This window comes from Natator depressus, chromosome 14 (genome assembly GCF_965152275.1).
Source record: "Natator depressus isolate rNatDep1 chromosome 14, rNatDep2.hap1, whole genome shotgun sequence".
Classification (NCBI taxonomy): Eukaryota; Metazoa; Chordata; order Testudines; family Cheloniidae; genus Natator; species Natator depressus.
Genome location: NC_134247.1, coordinates 13,982,945 through 14,001,981, shown reverse-complemented (window position 1 = coordinate 14,001,981; position 19,037 = coordinate 13,982,945). Strand labels below are relative to the sequence as shown.

Genomic DNA, 19,037 nt, shown 5'->3' with positions numbered 1-19,037 from the left:
GAGCCACACCCGAGGCAATCATTCTTACTCTGAAAATAAGGGGGAGGGTAAGGCTGCTGGCCTTTACCCCTACCCCAAGCAGGACTACTGCACAGGGAGGTACTTTAGCCACACAAACCCCCCTAGTGGACATTTCCTGAAGTGCAATTCCCCCTGCCCCAGGGTCCCGTCTACACTAGTGTTATGAGCTCGTACATGGCTGACTGCTGCTCCCACTGAACATGGGTGGGTACACATTCAGGGGCTGGGCTGTGGCAGAGTTTTAACACTGCCCCTTCTGTCGAGAGAGGAGGCCTGCTTGCCTGTGCCTGCCAAACTGGGTAAGCCAGTCCCACCTCTGGGCAGGAGGCTATCCCAAAATGCATTGCACCACAAGCTGAGCCAGCACAGGGGTGCTGCCCAGATTTTTCCCCCACAAAGCACTAGCGCAGTGGGGCAGTATGTCAGGGCAGTTGAGAGAGGATTGTTCCAGGACAAAGGCAGCTAGGTGGAGGTGCTGAAACACATTCGCAGTAAGGAGCCATGGGCAGTTACATGATCAGGTCTCTCTCCATAGTGCAGCCGAGGTGCATAAATCAGGAGATTGCTCAGAGCCCCCAGGCAGCCAGCTTTAGAAGGATTTAGCCATCCAATGAACACACAAAGTCAGGAGGGTTTTTTTCCCCCGGGAAAAGAGCATTTCTCTTGAGCTTGACAGTACAATACCTCAATTGCAAACAAACACGGAAAAACAAAACATCCACAGGGAAAAATTGCCAAAGAATAAATCGTCCCCCCCTTAAAAATCAGTGTGATTGGAAACATCTCATTTCAGAAAATGGACAGAGTCTATTTAAAAACGTTTATGTTACAAATTTCAGCATTCAAAACCCTGATCGGTTTGGTCTCCAGGAGTAACCAGACATCGAAGGAGATTCCCGCTTGCAGTTATCGGTCATTGTGCTTTGCTCCAAACACCCCTCCTCTGCAGGAACAAATCCCATGGGTATAACATGGCAAGGGAAGCCCTTCTCAGCTACTCTAGGGAGCTAGATCCTTTGAAAGTTCACTTCCAGTGGGCATGGGACAAATGGTTCTGTGAGGCGTGTTCAGGACACCGGTTTCACGGCATTCACACAAGTGCTCGGTTAAACTGATTCAACGGCAGTGCCCACTGCGTACCTTCAGACCAGGGGATTTGATGTGGGGTGAATCACTGTGGACGGAAGCCCCAGGTCAGAGGTAAAAAATAACAAAAAACCCTAAACAAATAGTAACTCTTGGAAGGAATGTTGTTTGGTTCTTGGCCAAACTGGAGCTTAAAATACACTGAAGCCTAAGGCTGAGATATTCAGATATGTCCAGTGATTTTGGGTGCTCAGCTGGAGACACCTGAAAATATATCCAAGCTGCTTTAAGAACTGACCATCGAATCAGGCCCCTTTAAGGGGTCTCAAGTCAGGCACTCAAAATCCCACGTCACTGCTGAATGTCTTCCCTGCATTTACATGGATTTAAGCTTTCAGTAAAAAGCCAGTGAGAATGAAAGGTGCTCCACAATGCCCACTGCAAACATATAGGGGTTTGATTCGGGCCCGTGGAATGGTCCAACCCCTTACCACACATGAACCCTAAGCTACTGAGACAAACATCTTGTCATTCTCTGAATGTTAACACTGCTCTGGAAACTTGCAAAAGGAGCCATTGTGCTTTTTTTCCTTTAGATTACAGTAGACAAAACCAAACTGTGCAATCCAAGTGTAGGGGAAAGGACTCCGCTCCCTAGCGAAACTGGAGACTGGGGAGAAAGCGAGATGCTGGTGGAGATTTGGGGCAGACGCTGGAGAGTTTGCTACCTCTCCTCTGCCGGGGGGCTTTCAGAGATTGCTGAACAGTTCATTTTTCTTGCTCCAGTCCATCTGCGGCGCCCTCTTGCTGGTGCGCTTCTGGTGCGCGCGTTCCTTGGCCACAGACAGGGGAACGTTTAGGTCCAGGAGTGGATCAGGTGTGGAGTTCTGCTTCTCCTCCTTCTCTTGAGAGTCAGGCTGCAAAGGTGACCGACAGGCACAGTGAGTATTCGAGCATCCCACCATGATCTCACACACTCGAGCAGATGGTCTGCCTCTATCCCTCACGATCCTGGGTCTTCTCCCCTTGCCAGGCTATTTCATTAAGCCACCACTGGCACACCGGATTGCCTACAGTTACCTTCTGAATGGCCCCCGGTGTCTGAGGAGCCGCCTGATCCAGAGAGGTGCTGCGTACGTGCCGCTCTCCTGGTTTCAAGGGGAGTGGCCCGCACTCCGCCCCTTTGGAAATCAGGCCATTTTTATTTAAGAGCCTAAAAAGAGACTGAGCTTTTTGTGCAAGGCTGTTCTCTGGCACAGGTGATGCTTTGCCAGGCCTGGTCAGAGAAGGGAATGAGCCCATTGCTACATAAGAGGGTTCCTGCTGTTCCATCAAGGAGAAGTGCTGAGTCTCCGAGGCAAAGGTCTCTTCCCATGCACCAGGAAGCAGCTCTCCAACTTCATCCCACCCTGCCAGCCAAGGAGGTAAATCCTAGCCCGCTCCTTGCTTCTACTTCAAATCAGGCAGCTGCCCCCCAGGTGCAACCCAAAGCCCTGCTGAGCAGGCACCCTGCCATACCTCATTGTGGGTCTCTTTAAAAGAGGGGGACACAGCCATTGGCCCGGGGCTCAATGGACTTTCAGACACAGACTCTGGACGCTGCTCTCTGCTGTCCTCCTGAAAGAAACAAAACCAAGTGAGACCCTGAGCTGTCCCCACTGCCAGCCAGAGGGGCAGGCCATGCAGTTGGCACACTCCCACCTTTTCCCCAGCCATTCCTACCACCTCCTATAGGGGATCCACTGCACAGAGGAGAGAGAGGGAAACTCACACTGAAGTCACATTGAGAGGAAGGTTTCGTAATGCCTGCCAGCGGATGGCAGGGCCAGTTCCAAATACTACCCTCTTGAAACAGCTTGTGCACGAAAAACATCTAGTGATCTACCTTATTCGGGAAGAGAACAACTTCTGTGTACCAGTCAATGGCCAGTAGATTCAGAGGTACGCTGTGCTGGGGGTCCTTTACACAGGCAGGGCCCTGGGTGGATCTGCAGGAGCCGGGGGCACCCAAGGGTGGGTGTGTTGGGCAGCGTAGAGGCAGATGAGTTGGTAATTTTTAATGCGGAGCCCCAAATATCATCTGCAGATTCCACCAGCTCTCCTGCTTCTCTAAGAGATTGAGGCACTTGCCCTGCATGATACGTCAGAGCCCTAGAGATTTCTATGGTGGAGGAGCCCTACTTCCAGAACTTGTACTCCACCCCCCTCAGCTTTCCATTCCTCAGGGGATCAGAGGGGCTGACAGCTGCTCAGCACCATTTAGCAGGAGCCAGAAGGGAAGGCAGATTGAAACACCAAGGCAGGATTAGCCCAAACGCCAGAACTCCCCTTAACACTGCTCGCCTGGACTGGAATCTCACTAAAAGCGAGATCCTCTCCAGGAAGGCTCAGGGCCCCAGCATGGACTGCAGGGAACTAAGCGCTTTCCTGGGGAGGGAGATGCAAACAACATCTCTTATGTCCAGAAGGTCTGTGAGACTCCCTGCAGAGCGGAGTGCCCTTGATTCCAATTAGCTCCTCCCTCAGCAGGACCAGTAAGTGGAGGGGTCTGGGAAATCCTTCTTTCGAGCACAGGCTGCAGATTAATAAGCATCTTCTGGACAGGCTTCAGTGCTTCCTGTTTGGAGCTGGACAGGATTGAACACAGCAGCTGAGCTGCCTCTACCTTTGGCCTTAGCATGGTATAGGCCGGGGGGAGAAAGGGCACGTGGAGACCCCTTCCCTTCTCCCGCCGTCCAGAAGGACTGGTCACATCGCAGCTCCAGGGCTAGGGTCTAAGCATTGTTGCTTTGTGCCCCAAGGGTACAAGATCCATTCTCTGCACTGGAGAGCTACTCCTACACACCCTTCTTGAAAGCTGCGTAGTTCAAGGGGCATAGCGCCCCAGTGTGGACACAGTTCTACTGTGATTTCATAGTTCCAGCTTGTTCCTGCCCATTCTGCACTTTTATCCTAGTCTAACTGTCCATACTAAGAGTCATGCCACTGTAACCACGTCGGTAGGAAAGTCCCAGCCCTAACAAACAGGTCCAAACGCGGTGTGTAGGCCAGGCCCCAGGCAAACAAGGTCCAGGTGAGTGTGGGTGCAGAGAACACTTGGAGGTTCTTTAGGGCAGGGAGTGCACCAGAAGAAAGCCCAGTAAGGTTGTCAAGCCACAGATGCAGCCATGGGAGGGGTGCGGGGAGGGAGAAAAGCTACCATCCAGCTACTTCCCAGACCCAACTCTGCACCGGTGCCGATGTTCCCATCGTAACAGCCGTGGGACCCCTATGTTCCGTCTCTTTCCGCCCAAGCTTCTACATCTACATGAAACAGCTCATCTAGATTTGGATAAGGATCCAGGTGGAGGAATCTGTCCTTGATCCCTGGCCCCTCTCCAATATCCAGGCTGTCTCCACCCGCTGGCACCACCAGGAAGCCTGATGGAGCAATCCCAGTGGCAAGATTTGCCTATTCCTCACCCATGACATTTTGCCCTAGTCTGAAACAGCAGCCTGTCTCATCTCATCCCCCTCCTTTCCCTGATGTATATTAAGATTTCCCGGCAGGCCCTAACGAGCGGATGCCTTCCTTTCTGCACCACGGTTAATGAGGTTTTGTTTTTCCAAACCAGACTGGAAGTAACGAGGCCTTTGGAGTCCGGCCCCTTCCTAAAGAAAGGGCCATTCTCTTCCCCGGGAAGGGGTGGAGCTAGGCAGACATGGGCCCGTCTTAATGTGTTCGGTGGCTGACACTGAAGGAGTCAGTTCTCCCTTCTTTTGCAAAGGTCAGCGCTGCCCTGGAACGCAAGCTGGGAATGCGACAGGCTCCAGGAGCCACTCAGCTTCGGGGTGGGGCAGAGCGATGGGGAGGAGGGGGGCGCGTATGCTGTGCTGTCACTGCAGCAGGCAGCAAACGTGGCATTTAGATGCCATCTATAAAAGCTGAGACTTGGCAAGATCTTTACCTTCTCTACTTCGCCGTTGGCAACTGGCTCTGGCAAGGGACCTGGGGGAGAAGACAGACATGTAGTTACAAAGAGCCTGCAAAATCCTCTTAACCAGCAGCCACTGCCTTTACTCGGCCTTACATCCATGCACTGGGATCCTGGCATCATTGTAGACGTGGGGCTGCTTATCCAGTGGCCTCCCAGCTCTGCCTAGGCACTGCAGCCCAAAGGCTCAGAGCTAGGGGGAAGGCAGGCTGTCCCATCCTGTAGACAATGCTTTCGTTTGGCAGGCACGGGGACTGCCTTTGTACACTCACAGTTGTCAGACCCACATCACTCCCCATAAAATTACCCCTTTGGGGTGGAGGGGCATCCAAAAGGGAATGCCACTGCAGCTGCCAGATCAGCAGCTGCCCAGTGTGCCACTCCCAGTTACCCAGAAAGATCCAGTGGCCGTTCACTTCCTTACTGCTGGCTTGAGAGAGCAGCTCCTGTTGTGACTGGAGGTTAGTCCTGGGGGGCAGGGCGCATGGAGGAAAACCAGCTCGTATTCACCACTAATGCCAGCTGAAGGTTCCCAGCTCTCAAACTGAGCGACACTTGCCACTATCAGGTGGGAGCAAATTCACCCTTCTCAAGTGAAGCTGGAAATGGTTCAACAGAACTGCCACAGACCAGGAAGACGCAAGACAAAAAAGCACCTCTGAAGACACCCCAGAATCTTAAAGCACCAGCCACTGCTTAAAGTAGAACCCCATTATTATTGCATTCACCCCCCGTGGGCGCAGGGCAGACCTTTCATTCCTCCCCGTGCGCCCTGGGCACTCAGCTCTTTCTGCCTGGAGTAAATAGGCTGGCTCACGCCTCCTGCAGTGTCTCCTCTCCCCTTTACTATGGGAAGTTCAGTTTCCCAGGGAGAAAAGCAGCGAGAAAGCCCCCAAAGCTAGATTGCTAGGCAACCAAGGAGCCAACATCCACAGGACTGCTCGCTCCCCCTCCCCCAACTCCTCCAGCCATGGACAAAGCTGCTGTTTACCATGGAGAAGATCCAGCCCCTCTATTTGCCACTGCACCCTGGACCTGCTGCGTCTTCCCTGCCAAAAAAAGGAGTGTTTTTACCGCAGGATAATGAATGCTGGGAAACCCTAGTGGAGACAAGGCTCTGCAGTTCTCACTGCAATGCAGCGAGGGGAGGTGAACCATTGGCAGGCGGCAGAGTTTTGACCTCACCTCACGACCTCGTGGCAAGGACTCCGGTGCCTTGTCCCCACTAGGATTTTGCAGCAGGATAGCCACCACATGTCAGTGATCTTGTTGCGACCTCCCCTCCCAAACACCTTTTGTGCAGTGAAGACAAGGACTTGTTTCTGCCTAGCCCAGTGCAGGCGCAGGGGGTTAAAACCGATCTTCTCAAACATGCTAAACAATGGCTGAGCCCAATGCTCAGCTGCAGGCTGCAGACACACTGAGAACAGGGGCTGTGGTGGGGAAACCACATCCTTGCAGTCCCATATGGCCAGAGCCTCCACTGCAGGGTTAGGTCCCAAGTCTATGTTACTGGGGACAAGCGACCAGTGCAACGAACCCAAGGAGGTGGCTGCTGATGTAGACCCAGATGTGTGCCCCGTAGGCATCTTCCATCTCAGCACTTTGCAACACACTTACGAGACCCACTTCGCTGGTGGATAAGCTACAGTGCCGAGGTAAAGTGACTTTCCCAAGGCCATGCAACAAGACAGTGGTAGACCCAGGAACAGAACCCAGCAGTCCTGGCCCCTGCTCAAGCCACTGGACAGCGGGCCCGGTCAAAGTGTCATTGCATGAAGAACTGAGGTGGCAGGAAAGCTCATGGGAAACTCCTAGAGCAAGAGAAGATAGGACATAACCCCCTGCAGCCAGACACTAGGATGGAGGCAGAGAGAGTGGAGGAGGGGAGTTTCTTCAAGCCAACCTAGCCTAGCCCAGCCCACTCCCCCTGCTTTAAAGAGATCCGATGCCACAGAAAGCACCACTCCCCTAACCTCCCTCACATCAGCCCCATCAAGAATCTCAAGGCTCCCCGGGCAAGGCACGGAACCCAAGCTGAACCCAGGCGATGCTATTCTGAGGGGCCACTTAGAACATCTCGGTATGTACCCACCCGCAGGGCCAGGCTATTTTGGTGGGGAAGAAGGAGGTTAACAGGATTAATTAAGAGATTCCAGAGAGCTTCCTGCTCTCCCTCCCCCCCCGCCCCAAGGAAGCACATAAAAAGAGTCACAGCAAGTGCGACCTAGGAGGTGCCATTCACTTCCTCCCCTCCAGCAGAGCAAGGGCTTGAAGTGAGACCCCCCACGTGCCAGCAGAGGCTCAGCCCACAGGGGTGGTGGAAGCTCAGAGGTATAAATGGCAGACACCTGTGTCTAGCTCCTGAGATTTCTGGCTGGCTCATTAAACTCATGTCAACGTCTGCTCGGCAAACTGACCTTTTCCCTCAGAGCCAAGCACCGGATTCCACTGTTGTGGAACCCCCTAGCGCCACTGGCCATGCAGTTCTTCTCTGCTACTAAGCAAGATTTATCCTGCCTCAGAGGCCAGGTTTGGATTTGGAGAGTAAATATATTGGGGGGCATGTTTCAAGCTGAACAAACCCCCCTCCCCAGAATCGCTTGTTTGCTTAGGGGTTTTTGAGCCACACTGGACCCAGATCCTCAGAGTCTGGTGGTGAAGTGCTGGATTTTCTGCTGCAGTCCCTCCCCTCACCCCCAAAAGAATCTAGTTCTCCAGAACATGAGCTCAGACCCTCAGCAAGAGTTTCCTGCCCTTAACCAAGCAGCTAGCACCCAGCAAAACCCAGCTCTCCGCTGCCAGTTGCTGGCAGACCAAGGGGGGAACAGAATTGCCTAACCTGGGCCTACTCCGGCCATTGGAAGTGCTGCAGTGTTAACCCTCCTGCCTCTCAGTCTGGCCAGCTTCCACTCATTTAGCATCCTAGGGTTCCGAGCTGCTAGACGAAATCCAACTATTGGAACAAGGATTCTTTAGGCCCAATAGAAAGCTCTTTAGGCCAGTCACCAGGGCCCACTTAACACTGGGCTGCTATTTTGTTTGGTGACTATTAGTCTTGCCAGATGCTGAGGCCCTTCTTGCAGACTCCCTAGCTCTCATGCAGCCAAGGGGTTCAAGCCAAGACCCTCATATGTTCTAGAAGAGGTGGCTTGTGGCAGGGACAGCTGGGCCCTTAAGCCTCCCCAGTGGTAGAATTACTTTTTTTGATACAGTTACTGGAGCACCAAGTCCAACGTAAATCTTTAGAGAGGAGTGTGTTCCACTTGTCTCCGGGATAGTGGGAGGGCATGGACCATGAGCTAGAGAGGCCAGTCATGCTCTTGACATGGCCTGCACTCTGATCTGGGGGGAAGGGAGAAAAAAAACCAGGCCCCTCCTCTCATAAACCCTGTCAAAGTTTAACCATTTCAGCTATAAAATTCCCATAACCCCAGACAGACACCCGCACAGTCAGGGCGTGGGGTGACCAAGTGCAAGGGAACCAGGCCAACAGTGCCAGATTGTTCCCTGCTGGCATGTAAGATGCCAAGGAAACCAGAAAGGCCTTTGGCTTGCAAGGTAGCTTCCAGCTTTGCAGGCAGAAAGTCTTTGATTTGGCTGCGTGACACCAGTGCAAGCTATGTCATGTTCCTTCAGGGTTAAGTCTTGGCGACTTTTCTTCCCAGCTTCCCATGGAACTGGCAAGCAAGAGGAGCTGGCAAACCAGAGCACACCTTGGAAACTAATTATGTGCTGTGGATTAGGAAGAGAGGACACAAGCAATCAGCACCAAGGGCTGCGTGGAGATGCTACAGAGGTCACTTCTCACCAGGACAGATCTCTATCCTCTCTCGTTTTGGACAGGAAATGAAACCACTCATAAGCAGGAAACCTTCTGTTCCCAGCCTCCATCTCCCCCCTTAAGCCATCCATTTGCAGAGAACCTCGCGGCCTTGTCTAGGTAAAACCCACCCCCCTCCCCAGCACCACACACAAGCCCCAGCACTGCAGCTGCTACCCGGTCACCTGTCAAGTGCTCCTCCGAGGGAACAACTTTGCACTTCTTGAAGAACTCATCTGTTAAGCTATCCACCACCAGCAGCTTGGTCTCATCTCCCCCGGCTTTGATAGCCGTCACCACATCAGAGTGCTGCTTCCCTTCCATGCACTGTCCGTTCACCTGCCAGAAGGGAAACGGGCAGAGTTAGAGGAAAGACCATGAAAGAAGATTTGTACTGTTACAAGGCTGGCTGCGGGTTAGACAAATGCCGATACCAATGACATGCTGACTATTATCCCATTCAGTCGCTGCCCAGCTGGTATGGGAACAGGCAGGCTACTGCAGGGTTGTACATCGTGAGGTGTCCCTCGCCACCAAGCAAGAGACACATTCACTCTTGCCTATGTCAGACTCTTGTTGTCTGGCAGCTCAGAACAGCCAGACCCGTAGCCTGGACAGGCAACGGTCATCATGTTACAAGAGGAACGGATGCTTGATCTACGTTGTGATATTCCTCTCTCAGCTTCCCCTTGGCCTGTTCCACCCAAATCCTGCACTTCAGAAAGACCCTGTGACCAGTTCTCTTATCTGACTGCCAAGCTTGGGATCCAGGCTGCCCTCAGACAAGTCACCACAAAAATATTCTGGCTCTATGGGAAGTGGGGAAGCTCTGAGCATTCAGCCCAATTTACAAGTAGCCACGATGGAGGAGGAATGGGTTCCAGCGAGCCCTTTGGCAAAGCCTGCCCAGGAAGAAGAGTGGGTCTGGAAGAAGAGCTAGCCAGGCCACAGAGGTCAGATCTGGGGTTTGGACACTCTTGGGGCTCTGTAGTCTTGCAAGTTAGTCACATTTACAAACGTTTCCTGTTTTGCACAAGTCTGTCTCTCAGCCTGACCTAACCAATCACTGGACCGCTCCTCAGCATTACCAGCTCTGAGCTGCACGCCTCATTTCTGAATAGGACATTGACTACATTAACTCAACTGACCTGTGCTCCTTCCTACACAGCTGTGCTGTGGCTGCAGCTGAGCAGATCTGCAGCCGACGGCAGAAGCGAGCGGCCAGGCTCTCCGAGTACAGAGGCTTTTCACAAGTCCCATTCCTCTGTATTATAACTTATGGACAGGGAAAAATGCCTGCAGCAGAAAGGCAACCGAGGCTATGTCCACACTAGAAAAGGTTTGCCACCATTACCCCATCAAACCCTCCTTGTGTAGGCATAGCTGATAGCAGCCAGAGGGTGCTTTTTTTTGCCACTGTAGCTTTGTACCAGTTTGGTGAGCAAAATAACCTATCCCAGCAAAAGCACTGATACCAGGATAGCTGCATCCACACTAGGGCTTTTGCTGGTACGGAAATGTCACATACATAAATCACACCTCTAACCAACCCTGTTACACCAGCAAAAGTTTCTAGTGTAGACCAGGCCCCAGTCATGAATCATAGAAGATTAGGGAGACACTACAGTGCTTTTAGACTGAGACAGAAACCCAAGGAAGGAAAGAGGAGTCTCTGGACCAAGAGGTAGTGGTCACTAGCATACCCCAAAAACCTGTTCATCTAGTCCCTTCCTATTAGCCTTAGGCTGTATTCGGGAACTTCAGACTAGTGGCTCAGCCTGTATGCTGCTTCCCATAAAATCCACACTTCTCCTCCCCCCCGCACCCCACTACTCTACAGCTGTGCACATTTGACTGGGGGAAGGAAGGCTAACCCATAACTCACCATCTCACAGCCCCTCCCTGCACAGGGAGCACGAGGTACTTGGGTTGCTAGGATAGGAAAGGATTTGACCAGCTGGAGACAATGGCTATTTAACAGAACGAACTGAGACAGCCTCACAGCTGACTCAAGGGCAGCATGTCCCACCATGAACATTTAACCTATGCTCTGAGTGAGCGGCTGGCAGTGGGAGGTGGGAAGGCTGGAGTGACTTGGTGGTGACTGTCCTATCCAGCAGGCTGAGTCAGAACAGTGCTGCAGAGACTTGCACCAGGGAATGGCCTGAAGACAGGTGAAGTGGCTTAGAGACCTGGGCCAGGAGGTCTTTGGCGAGCTCTGTGGAGGGCATTCCCAATGGCACATCTGGAACGAGGAAGGCGGGGTAGCCTGCAAAAAGGCTTGTAATTGGTTGTCCTGGCATGGATGGCAGCCAGAGCTCAGCCACCCTCGAGCCCCTGCAGGTCCCCAGAGCTAGCCTTTCGGGGATTAGCAGAGCAGCCAGCAAAACCTCATTAAAATCAGATTTTCTCTAAGTGATTAGCACAGGACTACTCAGCAAAGCTGCCAGGAGCGCAGGGCAGCATATGCACACAGGTTGGGCAACAGACCTGTGGCAAGAGCATGAGGCATTGTGTACACACAGGCTGGGGGGCAGCTGCCACACGGGCTCCTACACGGCCAGGAAAGCGCCTCTGCCATCTCCCGGCCTACATATCAGGCCTGAACATGCTCAGCGTACCATGCCCTAGAAAGTAGAGCTGTCAGTCACAGACAGGATCCACTGCAGATTCATCCTCCTACTGCCAGCAGTGAAGGGATTCCTGTAACATCCTGGCCCCAGACAGCACCATGGGAGGAGAGGTGGGTGGGTCTGTCCGTCCAGAGACTTTGGTTGTGACTATAGGATGACTGGGCCAGCATCGGGACTCAAGTCATAGACAAAGCCACACTGCAGAGGCGGATTCTAACTACTCATTTCTTGATGAATAAAAACAGGCGCCAAGCGAATGGACTGCAAGACTCAAGTTTTCCTTAGTTTACACGGGAAAGGAACAACCTACCCACGTTACTAACCCCAGAGGAGCAGTCTGGGCCCAGTTCAGATGACTATGCTCGTGGGTGCAAGATGTGGAATGCAGCATCTTCATGATGTTGCCGATCTCCATCCCCCTGGCATCTTATGGAGGCCCCTACCGCGCACTGCCCTCTGCAACCTCGTCAGCCGTTCCCATGCTTCACTCATTCTCTCCTTCTCCCCTCGCTGCACTGCCCCCGCCTCCTGAACGTACCTCAATGATGCGGTCTTGGGGACGTAGCCCTGACGATTCAGCCGGCGAGTCTGGATCCACGGCCCGGATGTACTGCCCCGGCTTGGTTTTGTCACTGTGGAGGTTGAATCCATAGCCATTAGGGCCCTTCTTCATCAGACAGAGACGAGGCCGCAGCTCTTTCTGCCGGGAAGGAACACACATGAAAGCGGTGGTTAGTAGTCACTCACCCTGCCTCCTGCCACCAGCCCAAGATCAGAGCCTCAGCCCAGGCCTGATTCAGCACCCATCCGGAAGCAATGTGGTCTCACAGGAAAGGGAGCCAACAGCTTTGCATTCCAGTCTTAGCCCTGCCTGCCATCAACTAGGTACATAGCACTGGAAAGTCAGCCTGTGTGTCTCCATCTCCTACAGTACGTCTATACTGCAACGTAAGCCCAGCGTTCAAACTCGGGCTCAAGCCTAATCCCTCTTCCGTCTACACACATATTACCCTAACTCAGGACTTGGATCCAAGGTTATAGGACCCCACAGGGTTGGAGGGTCTGAGCTGGAGTCAAAGCGGGACCCAGGGTTCAAGCCCTAATTCTTTGCAATGTAGACACAGCCCCACTGACTCGTGCTCTGGGAGTCCACCAAAAGCATTCCATAATCCCATGGGCTGACTGTTTTTGGTCCCCCGGACAGTCAAGTTTTCCCACACTGCACCACAAACTAGGGGCTAAAGCAGCCACATTTTAGGAGGGTGCTAGGAAGTCTGGGATACGGGTGGTTGGACTCGGGGCCATACAGTGCACATGCTGGAGCCCCAGGCTAGGGCCCAGAATTCAACAACTCCTAACCTGGTGTTACAAATGTATGTAGATGATCAAGTCCTAGGTTAAAAAACCCAGGGTCTGCTAACTTGAGTTCTACTACACCTGGGCTTCCCTTGCAGTCTAAACATATCCCTGGTCTGTAAAACGGACCCAGGAGTTAGCTGCGTCACAGAGGAGTGGAGTACTAATTTGTATTAAGTCTTCATAAAGGGCTTTGACGATACGAAGTGCAGGGTGTATTATATTAACACCCTTTCCTCTCCCAGGGAGGGCACCCTCCCGTCCTTGGCCTGTCCCACAGATGGCTGAGAGTGCTGACGTTTCATTACCCAGCTGTTTACCTCCAGTTGCAGAACTCAGCGTTGCTTTAGAAATAATTGCCACAGGAGGGTGGAGGAACCGACCCGCCCACCCGGCCTTGAAATGCAGCCTACTGAAGCCAAACTGATTACAGAGCATGGGGATTTCTTTAGAGAGGGATTCAAGCACTCCCAGCAGGCGTGGACAGTGCCACAGTGCTGCCCAAACGTACTCAGGCCCCAGCTCTACGCTGCTGTTCAAATGGCAAGACAGGAGAGTATACAGCAAGGTCAAGCCAGAGACTACATCAAAGCGTTCTGTATCTAGGAGCCCCTTCCAATGCCTGTGCTTAGAAGACAGACCCTCCCTGTTCACAGCCCCCCTTTTCATATAAGCACAATCCCTCTTTAGCGGATTTCTTTCTGGGACTCGGGAGGTGTTGCAGGGTATCAGAATGAGCCTTAAAGGGGAACAGACTGTGCTGTGTCGGGCTACACACAGATACAAGTTGTGGACTCATCTCCCTGGACAGCCTCTCCCCAAGAGAGGCACATCAGCGACTCTCAGGTGCCATTTCTACTGATTCCCACCTTAAACGGCCCATTGCCCTGCGCCCTGCACCCTTCCTCCACCATCAAACCAGATAACAAGGGAGCAGCGTCAGCAGGGCCACTTCCCACCACCCCAGCAACTCAGACCCTCTTGGATCAGTTCTTGGCCCTTCTCTCAATGCCAGATGCTTAAATCCGAGAAGCAGAGCCTGCCTTCCGCTCTGCCCCTCACACTGGGATATCTCCGGAGGGCTGAAACCTCAAGGCTGCACCGTGACACTAAGAGGCATTACTCAGAAACCTTCCCTTCACAGAGAAACACACAGCAGCTTCTGCACCTGCACTGGCAGCGAGCACAGAGCAGCTGGCATCACAAGCTTGCCGCGATTCCTGCATGAGTGCTGGAGCCCATTTCCCTCCTCGTGGGGCCTCCGAGTCAGTCAGGTGCGACTTCACCAGAAAACAGATTTAGTTTCCCAGGAGAATGAGGTTTTAGTATCTAAAACAACAAGTGCTTCTGGCTCGATGCCTGACAGGGCAGACTGATTCTCTGGCTCTACATCTAGCTGTCAAGACATTCTCAGCTCGTCTCCAACAACGTCCAATCTACGGGCAGATGCACGGGATAATTCAGCCCACAGCATGGCCTCATTGCTATCTGAGGACACCCAAATAACCAGGAGAGCAAGACTCCCACTTCATCCCATCTAGCCAGGTGCTTGCACCCCATCCCATCAAGCAGACCTGGCTAGAGAGAGCCACCTGTGGAACAGCCAGATGTAATGACTAACTCACATATAGAAACCACACCCTGAAAAACTCCTAGGACACAGAGCAGCGGCCCATCTGCTCAGCATACAGGTCACCACAAACACATCACCAGGGCCAGAGTCCAGTTCCAGGTCTTTAGCCTCATCTCCAAAGCCTTCCATGAAATCAGCCCTTGCTCCCTGGGAGTGAGCACATCACCCCCTCCATGCCCATGATCTCCTGCAATAGCTACCTTCCACCAGAACTGTGGAACTACTGATGAACAATGGGGAAGACTCATCATGCAGGAGACAGAACTGACCTAGGCCACAGCTCTCCCCCTCACAGGAGAGCCACAGGGCTCACCACCCCTTTCAGAATGAATTGAAAAACTAAATTCCCCTGACTTGGCTTTCCCTCAGCAAGCTCTTTACACACAAACAACAAGGTACTCTACTGCCTAGTCAAGCTATTTCTCCATCAGCCAGGAAGCAAGAGGTTAAAATTATTTCTCTTCAATACTTGGGAGGTGCTCAGACACTACAGCGACGGTGCTACACAAGTACCTCGTGACACTTCCAGCCAGCTCCTGGCTTGCACCCCCTTTCTCCATTGCCTCCTTCCCCCAAAAGTTGTTATAACCAGGCAAAAATCTGAATGGCCCCACAACATCCAGTGGCCTAGAAGAGATCCATCTGCCAGACATCTCTGAAGAGCTGAAGCAAGCCCATCCCTGGAATTAGATTCCTCATGTGCAGGCAGACCTCTGCTAAAGGAGAAACATCAATTTCCAGTGTCACTCCAAGCTCAACCTCCCCTCCCCGTATCCTCCACTCCCTTTCTATTACATGCCAATAGCCACGCTGCTGGGTACAACAGAATTTAGTGGCCCAGCTTGGAGGGTATGTGGAACACAGCCAAGTCTGTGTTTATTGAAACCAGCGTTATATTTACAGTAAAGCTCTGGGAAGGGCATGGGTAGGGAGGAGGTGTTGAAGGAGGATGAAGTGAATGTCAAGCTTCATTGGCCCTCCAACCAGACCGACCAATTACCTGTCTTGAAACTATCCACCTGCAGTTCAGCAAGAACAGAACAAATCAGTGACGGAGCAGTTTTCCCTGGAGGATCTCAGGGCACATTAGTGGCACTTAACACCTGGGTAAGGTAGATACCCCATTACAGGTGGTAAGCAAGGCAGACAGCTTGTGGCTTGCCTAGAGCAGTGGTTCCCAAACTGGGGTTTGTGAAACCCTGGGGGTTTGCGAAAAGTTACAGGGGGTTCTCGGGGAAAAATTCCCTAATGGCAGACAGAGCTGTCCCCAGAGCCCCTGGACTTCCAAGAGCTAAACAGATCAAAGCAACCATATCTATCACACTGAGGAGATTTAAACTTCAAGACGCCTTATAAGAAATGGAAAGGGAGGTGGATTTTTTTGCTGTTTTAAAAATTAAATAGGCAGCTAGTATTGTTTGTAAAATGATTATGAAGAACAAGTTTAAGCTTTGTTGTAACGTGCATTGTTTGCCTGGACTGCTCAAAACCTGAATGCTTGTGTGGGAGGAACTCTCTGAGTTGGCTTCTTAAATACCTTCCTGCTGTTTCACATCTGATACTCCTTGATGAAACAGAGGAGCCTTGTCTTATAACAGGCTTATTCCAAGTGATACAAGCTACAAAAGAGATCTTGGAAGAGTGTTGCCGTTTGTGATGTAATACAAATACTGTAATGATAAATAATAATAGTGTGCAATAAGCATGTCAAAAACAAAATTTTACATTTTCAAGATCACTGCTTTTATCATTTATACTCAGGTAAAAGGAGAAAATCCCTGGAAATATTCATTTTTAGGAGGGGGTTCACCAGACTTGACATTTTAGTGAAAGGGGTTCACAGGTTGTTAAAGTTTGGGAACCACTGGCCTAGAGCAACTCAGCGAGTCTTCAATTGAACGCTGGTGTCCCAACAACGCCAAGTCCCTGCTCTAATTACTAGGGGAAACTGACTGCAAAATTTGAGAAGAGGCCAAAGTATGGCGCAGTCAACACAGGTGGTAAAACAGAACATCTCAGGAGACACAGAATATCCAGCTCCCCAGAGATTTAGAGTGTCCCCCACCCCCACAGCCTTCGACTGCTTTTATGTGGAGACCAAAACTGCTTCTGAAGCAGAGTCTTAGTGAGGAACCGACTCTCAACATGCCTGTTGACACTTGCCCCAAAATGCCACACAGCAACAGATTTGGAGCTACTCGTAATAATCTGTGAATAATATTAACCTGGTCATTGTCTGCTTCATGCATATATTGAGTTAATTCAACAGCAGCACTGTCATGAAATGCACCCAGGAAGCGTGGTGCGGGGAGGTGGAACAAGATATACACTTCTCAGAAAGAGCCTCTGTGATTCAGGAACTTCTTGTGCTAACTGGCAGAGGCACAGAGCTTTTCATGGATCTGAGTCAAGTATATGTACAATAATTCACCAAAGGGTGGCATGTGAGGTCTATGCCAAGAGCTCACTGATCATCATAATCATTGCTAAATGTATGTATGGGTAGTATTTATGAAGCAATGTGTCTATACTGGAAACTAAAGCATTGAACTGAAGGCAGGTCACCAGGAGGGGACGTGCCTGGGACAGGTTCTGGTAGGCAGGGGGTAGTAGATGCTTATCTCTCATTCTGGCCATTGTCTCTCTCACAATGGAAGTCTATTAACACACGTTGTCAGCACCAGCTAATCAAGATTACAAAATCAACAAGAGATGGCAGAATCTACAGAAAGGAACACAGAGCAGGAGGGTGTCCAGCTTATGAATAAAGCTCAAAGGACTGTTTTGATACATCTGGGGTTGCAGGGAGAGACACCACATCCTGCACTGAAGAGACAAGTTGGCAGTGTGGCAGTGTGGAAAGAGATCACAGCCTGCCTGGCTGAAAAAACACTGGAAGGACTCTGGCGTGAGCCTTGCTCTATAAAATGTGAAGGTATCTATTTAAATAAGTCTAGGTTCTAGAATGGGTGTTATGATTTTATTTTACAGGGAGGCGGTGGAATCTCCATCATTGGAGGTTTTTAAGAGCAGGTTAGATAAACACCTGTCAGGGATGGTCTAGATCAGCAGTTCTCACAGCCCAAGGGAGGCACGAGCTGTGTGCTTGCCCTTTAAATAAATAAATAGCTGTCAGCCCTGGGTAGCTGGGGCTTGTGCAGAAGGGCTGTGCGCACCCAGGAGGCGGGGATAAAGTGGACAGCCAGAGGCCTGCTGCCCTGGGGCTGACAGCTGGAGCCCCACCATGCAGGCTTGGGCTCTCCTTCCCCCACCCCCTCAATCACGCACCACGAGGCAGCCTGGGCTTGGGCTTTTCTTCTGGAGGTGGTGGGGCTCCAGCTGTCAGCCCCAGGGTGGCAGCAGCAGACAGAAGTAAGGGTAGTAATGGGGCACTAAGTCTGATACGGACAAATATCACTTTTCACATTGCCACCCTTACTTCTGTGCTGCTGCTGCGGGGGTAGGGGTGTGTGCGCGTTGGGGTGTAAATGACTACAGGCACAAAGGAGGAGGACCCGATCAAATAAGTTGGAGAACCACTGCTCTAGATAGTACTTAGTCCTGCTGTGAGTGCTTGTTGTCGTCTGTGGCCAGCGAAGTAGGGTGCTGGCCTACGACTGGTAGACACATGGCTTCCTTGCATGAGGGCAAGTGGTGGCGAGGTGCCTCTGTCCCGGGTACCTCGGGAAGTGTCTCGCCGCTCACTCTGATGCTCTGATTTCATACCCAGTGGAGCTCAGTCTAGGTCTGGACCACAAGCCCATGAAACCAAAAGCGAAGAACTTTGGCTGGATTGGAAGAGTCCCTCCAGGTCAGGGGGACAGAGAGCTAAGGTGAACCCAGACTCCAGAGGTCAGGGCTAAAACATGCCTGCCTAAGACTCTAAGTAAGATAGCCTTGCATGTAGCCATCCTGTTGATTTGAAATCCTTTCCCAGTAAGATTACTCTTTGCTCCTGGGGTTAAATGAACAATACTTCTGCTTTCAGAAGGCTGGGTGGGTCACTGTATTTATTGCCAGTCACAAGCTCCTGACAGGAAGATTTCCAGGTGCTGGGAAGCGGGGTCGATGCCTGGGGCCGGTAGCCCAGGAGAGCTGGCGTGAGTACGCCTGTAGAACCTGGGAATCAGACCGACCGCTCACAGCACAGACGTAGCCTAAGAGTGGGAGAATCGTATGGTCCCACCCCAGTAAAAGCACAGGGCCTGGCATCTGTGGGGGTGCCCTCAAAGACCAGAGAAGGGTCAGAGGTGCAGCTAGCCCTGGAACCGTAACAGCGACCATCTGATTTGGACAGTGATCTAGACAGTGTAAAGCAAACCCTGCACAACACCCCAGGCTCTAGCTTAGATGCTAGGAGGCTTATAGTGTCTGCAAAAAACACAGAGTCAAATGACAGCGGTACTTGGCCCAACACCCCCCTCTCCCATCGGTAGCGGCTGATAGGATCAAACGTTCTGGGCTGGCACCCATGCTGGCTTGGGGATTGCAGCCCCATTTCCCAGCACACG

At 51.9% G+C, this 19,037-nt stretch overlaps 1 protein-coding gene across 1 annotated transcript in view; it reads right to left on the bottom strand.

The window, feature by feature from the left end:
- Window positions 1-649: 649 nt before the first annotated feature.
- Window positions 650-19,037, bottom strand: part of NHERF1 (NHERF family PDZ scaffold protein 1) — a 32,823-nt gene continuing 14,435 nt past the window's right edge. Inside the window, exons 2-6 of the mRNA XM_074971493.1 lie at window positions 12,076-12,237; window positions 9,090-9,243; window positions 5,055-5,095; window positions 2,626-2,724; window positions 650-2,024 (exon numbers count right to left, since the gene is read on the bottom strand). Coding sequence (XP_074827594.1) covers window positions 1,857-2,024; window positions 2,626-2,724; window positions 5,055-5,095; window positions 9,090-9,243; window positions 12,076-12,237 — 624 coding nt within the window. The 3' untranslated portion in view covers window positions 650-1,856. The remainder of the gene's footprint in view (window positions 2,025-2,625; window positions 2,725-5,054; window positions 5,096-9,089; window positions 9,244-12,075; window positions 12,238-19,037) is intronic.